General features: G+C 41.8%; 1 protein-coding gene across 1 annotated transcript; it reads right to left on the bottom strand.

Annotated features, from left to right (window-relative positions):
• Window positions 1–1,277: 1,277 nt before the first annotated feature.
• Window positions 1,278–7,477, bottom strand: LOC135527912 (intermediate filament protein ON3-like). The gene is made up of 9 exons (XM_064956567.1): window positions 7,134–7,477; window positions 4,758–4,966; window positions 4,502–4,562; window positions 4,070–4,165; window positions 3,779–3,943; window positions 3,539–3,664; window positions 2,781–3,001; window positions 2,587–2,630; window positions 1,278–2,322 (listed from the first exon to the last, which is right to left on the bottom strand). Exons 1-9 carry the CDS (start codon window positions 7,395–7,397, stop codon window positions 2,225–2,227), a joined length of 1,284 nt encoding a protein of 427 aa, XP_064812639.1. The 5' UTR covers window positions 7,398–7,477; the 3' UTR covers window positions 1,278–2,224.
• Between the last annotated feature and the right edge of the window lie 794 nt (window positions 7,478–8,271).

Below are 8,271 nucleotides of genomic sequence, written 5' to 3'. Positions count from 1 at the left end.
ACCAACAAATATTCTTTACATCAACATACAAAACATTTTGTAATGATTCCTATGACCTCTTATACACTATATTAGGCCCAGCCTTTGGAACTTTGGTTTTCCTAGATATGGCTACTATATTGTGATCACTACATCCGATGGTTCTGGATACTGCTTTCAAGCTAATTTCTGCAGCCTTAGTAAAGATGTGATCAATACATGTTGATGATTCATTCATGTTCTGTTTGTAACTACCCTGGTAGGTTGACTGATAACCTGAACCAGATTGCAGGCACTGGTTACAGTTTGAAGTTTTTTATTGAGTGGGCAGCTTGATGAAAGCCAGTCAATATTTAAATCAAAAATAAAATATACATCTGTTGATATCAAATACATTGTCAAGCATTTCTCACGTTATCCAGATACTGACTGTTAACACTTGGTCTATAGCAGCTTCCCCCCAGAATGGGCTTTAGGTGAGGCAGATGAACCTGTAGCCATATTACTTCAACAGTATTTAACATCAGATCCTCCCTAATCTTTACAGGAATGTGGTTCTGAATATAAACAGCAACACCTTAATCTTTTCTGTACATTTTATAACCTTGTTTTGCTACCACTGTGTCAAAGGTATTATCTAAGTGAGTTTCAGAGATATGAGAGTATGAGTGTCATCTGTTTCTAGCAAATTATTGATTTCATCAACCTTGTTTCTTAAGCTACATATGTTAATGTAGGCCATTTTGAGCACTTTTCTGGAATGCTTACTTATTTTATTGCTTTACTGGGAAGCTTAGCAGAAGTAGATATGCTCAGGTTATTTATGTTAGTGCAGGGTGAGCTGCACACAGTGGACTTCCTCCTAGGGCCCCCCGGCTCAGTGTTAATAGTATAAATCTGGTTCATAAGTACATGAGTAATGCATACAACAGCTGTACGATCAGCAGAGGACAGTTAGAGGGACATAAATTAGGTTACTTACATTGTGTCTACCAACAACCCTGGTGTAATATACATTTTCTGAAGCATTATGACAACTCTGCGTCACAATGGTAGGGATTAACTGAGCTGGGCCTGGGTCATTGGGTCATCTCAACGCAGCCTTATAATGCTGTGAAAGGATCCAGGAACGCAAATGATTTGGGTGGATCCCATCTTCCTTATAGGAAGGTATTGTCATGATAACCATCACACAACATCTGGTACTTTGGAGGTTGGAATGAAGAGAATGTAGAAAATGCGGATGTGTAGTCTAGTCAATAATCTGTCAGAAGTGAAAAATGAGTCAAACGATTGCATGTGATCCCCATTATGAGTCTATTTGTGTCTGAACATCTTGGTACATGATATTGCATCATTAAACGGTTTTAATAGAAGTAAAGAAAACAATTCTAGGCTAATCTAAGCTCAATGCAGTTTATAGTAGAGCATAACAAATAAAGTGGTTCTGTGAGGTCTGGTTGACAGATCATTTCTCTGATGTAGTATGATGAAGTATATGTAAGGGATAATCAATGAGGGGCTCTATGCGTTATGGAAAATAATTAACGACACGGTGTGTTCCACTACGTGCTAGCAGAGTGGAACTGACCTCACACAGAGTTGCATTAGTGTCCAGAGAACGAAAAGAGCCCAGCGTTGATTATCCACTTTATACCATGACTATAATTTAACATAATTGCCAATAGAAATTAGTTAATTTGCAGGTAGGAATGTTTTCAACATCCACTGAAGAAGCTATCATGTTTACTAGATAGCTACAGTAGTTGCCATGATAGCTGAACTTGCAAGTCTGTTTGGTTAAATAAATCACCAGTCCTATCTTCGAATTCAATGGCAATGATGTTTTCAATTCGACTTTGCTTTCAAGAGCAGCTCAAACATAGAACATGTAAGAATTAACTATAGCCATTGAATTCTACCGTGCAAATACACCATGTGTTATTGGAAAACAGTGCACGTTCTAGAATGCCCTTCAAGCCAATCAAAAACAAGTATTCAACAATGCCATCGTATAAAGTAACAGTAACACTTTACTTGATGCAAATTCTTGGGTGATATTGTCTTATAAATATTCATAGTATGGTAAATATCACAGCCAATGGGCTCTAGTCTTATAATGCTCTATGACTGCATCAATAGGCTGCTATGAATATATTATGAGTGCTACAGATTGTTATGAAAACTGTAGCCCCTTCTGAAAATGACCTCTGAGTCATGTTGCATCTCAGCAACATTTTGATTTTCAGTGGTACGATCTGGAGGAGTCGGTGGTTTCCACCATTTTGATGACGACAGCAGAAGATCGGGTGGGCTGCTGGTAGCTGGTCTCTGGCATGGTGTCTGGGGGGAAAAGAGGAGGATGCGGGTTGTTATTACAAAGGCTCATGTCACCATCAAGATTCCCTTACCCCTCTTCCTGCCAATCACCACACCTGTTTTTGATCCCTAAATCCTATCAATAGTATAAGCCTTCGTATAAGTATAGTATAAGCCTTCGTAAAACAAGGTTCCTCTCACAATCAAAGGAATGTGAGAGGAGAATGTTAACTTTAGAGATAATAGTTCTGTCAGGAGCGTCTAGTAGATTAGGGTGATAGAACTTACAAGGCTTTGTGGTAGAAATGTTGGTGATTGATTGTTGTCCAAATCTGTGGACGGAAGAGGAAGAGAGAATAAGAACATCATACAGCTATACACACACTTAATTTTCTCTGCATCATGGATTTCGGAAGCTGTCTATGCAGAGGAGCTGGTCATAGTGGAACTTTGAGTCCCTCAGAGTTTCATCATCTCCTTACTTGGTCTCCTCGCCCTCCAGCAGTTTCCTGTAGGTGGAAATCTCGATGTCCAAGGCCAGCTTGACGTTCATCAGTTCCTGGTACTCCCTGATCTGGCAGGCCATGTCCTGCTTGGCTCTTTGCATAGCTACCTCCAGATCCATGATTAGAGCCCTGGCATCCTTAACGACAATCTCCCCATGTTCCTCCGCCTCGGTTATCTGTCTCTCCAGGTTGGCCTTCTATAGGGTTAAGGGGGAAAATGTAACAGAAAAAATAAGCATGGTTTTCTCCACGCTGTTAGAAATGGGTCATTTTTACAGTAATTAGGTTTTCATTATAGCCCAGAATGCATTATTGTATGCATAACGTAGGCCTATGTAGTTCAGGTATGCATAAACACTGTCATCATCTGTCCTCCATTTGTGTAGGTGTAATTATTCCCAGTGAGCGGAGACATGTGCTGCCATCCGGCATATGACTTAATTGCTCCATTCTAAAATGTGTCTTTGTCCTCCCAGACAAAGATATATTGGTATTTTATTCTGAGAGTGTAACATTGTTTTGCCATCAACAATGCCACATTGGTGTTGTGCCAAATCGTAGATAATGAGAAGTTGGCCAAAGCAGAAATCAGTCTGGCACCAAGCCTTGATATACAGTACTCCTCAATTATAAAGGTGGTGTTCTATCAAGTCTGACACCTTAGTCTAGGATAGATTAACAGTCTTCAATTATAGAATTCTTTATTACTCCTTCTAGTCAGGTGTGATGCTCACCTGTCCCTTGACAGCCAGGATCTCGTTCTGCAGGCGGCTGATGAGTCGGTTCAGCTCGACAATCTCAGCCTTGGTGTTGCGCAGCTCCTCTGCAGCCTGGCCAGCCTGGCCGGCCAGACTTTCAACCTGATGTGGGCAGAGACGACAGGTTTATTTTACGAATGATTGTTTGACCTGCTGTACTGCTCCGTTAGGCATGAACCTTTAAGGTTTCCTCATTCTCTAACCCCTAGACCTCACCTTGGTCTTGTACCAGCTCTCGGCCTGCTCCCGACTGCGAGCAGCGATGTCTTCGTACTGGGCCTTGACGTCAGCTATGATCTGGTTCATGTCCAGGCCCCGGGAGTTGTCCATCTGAACCACCACAGAGGTGTCCTTCACGTCAGACTGCAGCTCACCCAGCTCCTGTCATGAAAGAAACAATGTCATTTCTGTCATCTCTATAGTGCTAAATACCGTGTCTCTATAGTATTGGCATCTTTGACTATAGGGGCATCAAAAATATATGCGTGTGATTTAGCACTGCCTTACCTGATCGTACAAGACCTTTAAGAAGTTGTCCTCCTCTTCCAGCCCAGCCAACCTGTCCTCCAGAGCTACCTTGGACAGGAAACCAGCGTCCACATCCTACAGGACATCAGAAGACAGTCAACAGCTGTGACACTGAGAAACATGCTTACCCGATGCAGCCTCACATAACACGTCATAGCTCCTTTTTTCCTGTTCATATGGTGATGTTTGCATTACTGACTCTTGTTTACATGGAAAATACTCAAGCTTTACTGAACATAAAAGGCACATTTGTAATACACCTTTGATGATTTGCCTATTTTCCCTAACTATTATTAATCTTCCACCCATGGCAGATTAGTAAAATTAGATCAGAATGGGACTCTGGCTATACTTTATCTATACAATACATTTCTGAGATTATTCTTCACTGAATGTTATTCAGTTGCATACCTTTTTTAGCAGGACAAAGTCAAGATCTGCTGTGTTCCTCTTGCTGATCTCATCTTCATACCTGGAACAAGCCAAAGCAATAGAATAGGGTTAGGGTCTCTATAACAGGGGAGACCAACTCTGGCCCCGAAGAGCTGCATTATGCAGGCATTTGTCACAGTCCAGCATGCATGTCTTGCATGACAACAAACATGACAGAGGAATTGGCTAACGCACAAATAGATCTCCAACCAGACTAACGTCACCGTGTCTTTACTTTGATTTTAAGTCTTCCACATTATGGTGCATGTTCCTGTTCTCCATATCCAACCGGTCCTTGTCATTGTTGATCTGGTCCAGCTGTCTCTGCAGGTTTTTTATGTAGGTCTGGAACATGGGTTCCATGTTGGAGGGGCCAGCTGTCTGGTCCTGCATCAGCTTCCACTTGGTCTCCAGCATCTTGTTCTGCTGCTCCAGGTGTCGCACCTGTGACACACACATACACATGAATAATTGATTTGTTATTATAGATGTTTGGACTCCTCAGTCCACACGTCATGTTTGGCACACACGCAGGCACGTACACACACACACACACACAAACGTTGAAACAGTGCCCAGAGGGAGAGGTGCTTCTAGGGTTAAACACTCCAAGAGGAGGAAACAATGTCTTAAGCCTGTTATTGACTATACAAGATTGGTTCTCTAATTATGTACAGTCGTGGCCAAAAGTTGAGAATGACACAAATATTAATTTCCACAAAGTTTGCTGCTTCAGTGTCTTTAGATATTTTTGTCAGGTGTTACTATGGAATACTGACATATAATTACAAGCATTTCATACGCGTCAAAGGCTTCACATGAAGTTCATGCAAAGAGTCAATATTTGCAGTGTTGACCCTTCTTTTTCAAGACCTCTTCAATCCGCCCTGGCAATTAACTTCTGGGCCACATCCTGACTGATGGCAGCCCATAATCAATGCTTGCAGTTTGTCAGAATTTGTGGGTTTGTTTGTCCACCTGCCTCTTGTGGATTGACCACAAGTTCTCAATGGGATTAAGGTCTGGGGAGTTTCCTGGCCATGGACCCAAAATATCAATGTTTTGTTCCCCGAGCCATTTAGTTATCACTTTTGCCTTATGACAAGGTGCTCCATCATGCTGGAAAAGGCATTGTTCTTCACCAAACTGTTCCTGGATGGTTGGGAGAAGTTGATATCAGAGGATGTGTTGGTACCATTCTTTATTCATTGTTGTGTTTTTAGGCAAAATTGTGAGTGAGCCCACTCCCTTGGCTGAGAAGCAACCCCACATATGAATGATCTCAGGATGCTTTACTGTTGGCATGACACAGGACTGATGGTAGCGCTCACCTTGTCTTCTCCGGACAAGCTTTTTTCCGGATGCCCCAAACAATCGGAAAGAGAAAATTACTTTGCAGTCATTTAATGACAGTCCTCAGCAGTCCAATCCCTGTACCTTTTGCAGAATATCAGTCTGTCCCTTTTGTTTTTCCTGGAGAGAAGTGGCTTCTTTGCTGCCCTTCTTGACACCAGGCCATCCTCCAAAAAGGGCCTGTGAAGCCCTTTTTGTGCCAAGCAATGATGGCAGCATGTGTTTCCTTGCAGGTAACCATGTTTGACAGAGGAAGAACAATGATTACAAGCACCACCCTCCTTTTGAAGCTTCCAGTCTTTTATTCGAATCCAATCCGCATGACAGAGTGATCTCCAGCCTTGTCCTCGTCAACACTCACACCTGTGTTAACGAGAGAATCACTGACATGATGTCAGCTGGTCCTTTTGTGGCAGGGCTGAAATGCAGTGGAAATGTTTTTGGGGGATTCAGTTAATTTGCATGGCAAAGAGGGACTTTGCAATTAATTGCAATTCATCTGATCACTCTTCATAACATTCTGGAGTATATGCAAATTGCCATCATACAAACTGAGGCAGCAGACTTTGTGAAAATTAATATTTGTGTGTTTCGTTCATCATATTGATGAGACCAAGGGGCAGCGTGATAAGCATACATTCTTCTTTTAATGAAGGAAAAACACTAAACAAACGATCACGAAGCGATATACCACGAGTGCTGACAGACAACTACACATAGACAATAACCCAAAAAAACAAAATGGGAAATGGCAACCTAAATAGAATCCCCAATCAGAGACAACGATAAACAGCTGCCTCTGATTGGGAACCAATTCAGGCCACCATAGACCTACATTTACTTAAACATACCAAACCCCATAGATATACAAAAACCCTAGACAAGTAAAAAACACACATACAACCCTCGTCACACCCTGACCTAACCAAAATAATAAAGAAAACAAAGATAACTAAGGTCAGGGCGTGACATTGTGTCATTCTCAAAACTTTTGGCCACGACTGTAGATTGGAGTGTCATTTCCATCATCACAACCATATTCCTCTTATTATTATTATTATTAAGAATGCCGTTATTAAGAAGATGTGATGCAATCCACCTCACTCCTCATTTTTAATGCTTTTCATACATTTTCTGGATTTACCACAATAACTCTGACTTTTAAATATTTTTCCAGTATTTTTCACTTGAGTTGAACATTCACACAAACAAAAGACAAAAAAACAGCAAGCGGCAAAAAACACTATTTATACTGTACCTTATCAATAAAAGTAGCAAAGCGGTTGTTGAGACCCTTGATCTGGTTCATCTCATGGGTGTGGACAGCCTGGATTTTGGGGTCGATATCCAGGTTGATGGGTGCCAGCAGGCTCTGGTTGATGGTCACGGCCGTGATGGAGCCTCCCATGTAGAGGCCGCTGCTGCTGTTCCTGGGGCCATTTCTGGAGCCCAAGGACATGCTGCTGAAGTCCCTCATGTAATTAGGGCTTGTCCCAGTGCGATTCTTTGTCCTTATGCTCATGGTTCCGTTGTGTGAATGTATTACAGCTGGGATGATTGCAGACTGAGGCTGGAGTTGCTGAGGTGTGTTACCGTTAACAAATTCATCCCCTTATATAGAAGGGCCAGGGTAGGACCAGCATAGCCTGTGTCTGTGTGTGGGTGTATGTATGTGTGTGGGCGTGAAAGAGGTGGTGAAGGTATGCCACTTCTCAATGTGGAAGAACCAGTCAGATGCATACTGTACATACCTATTGTAAGCCCCTTCACCCTCTGTTACAGACATGGTGTACCTGGATACCTGTTCTCCTGACTTGCTTTAGGGAACCAAGACTTGTGGTTTTACCTCTACCACACGAACACTCAAAGGTCAAAAAACACCTTAGAGGGAATGTGATGTGCTGTATCGGCCAGCCTTTAGGACTTTGTTTTTTAATAACAAGACTTTACACTGGCCTTTATATTTAACTTAATATTTTCTCTCTTTAACTACTGGTGCCATCTAAAAGAGGTAACGATGTATGTCTTTCATGTTCTCCAAGTCAGCTTGTCCAGTTATGAGAGTATGTGACAGTTAGCCAGCATCTCACCTCTTTGGGTTCTATATTCCTTTATTTATAAATTAAAGTCATTGGTTGACCAGAAAGTTCATCCCCTGGTGTTGCAGGTCTTAAACATCCCCATGACAGTAATTGAAGGATTGTAAATGGTGTTGGTATAAAATTGTGACCCTAGAGGTCAGCATACAAATAAAGTAGTAACAATAGGAATGGTACATTGCCAGACAGCTTTGTTGTGAGTAGAACTTCAAATCCAAACCATATCCCAAAATTGGTTAAAAAAAAGTATACAGTGCCTTGCGAAAGTATTCGGCCCCCTTGAACTTTGCGAACTTT

The sequence above is a fragment of the Oncorhynchus masou genome, chromosome 33 (assembly GCF_036934945.1).
Source record: "Oncorhynchus masou masou isolate Uvic2021 chromosome 33, UVic_Omas_1.1, whole genome shotgun sequence".
NCBI classification, from domain to species: Eukaryota; Metazoa; Chordata; class Actinopteri; order Salmoniformes; family Salmonidae; genus Oncorhynchus; species Oncorhynchus masou.
The sequence above is the reverse complement of the archived record's forward strand: the minus strand, read 5'-3'. Positions and strand labels throughout refer to the sequence as shown.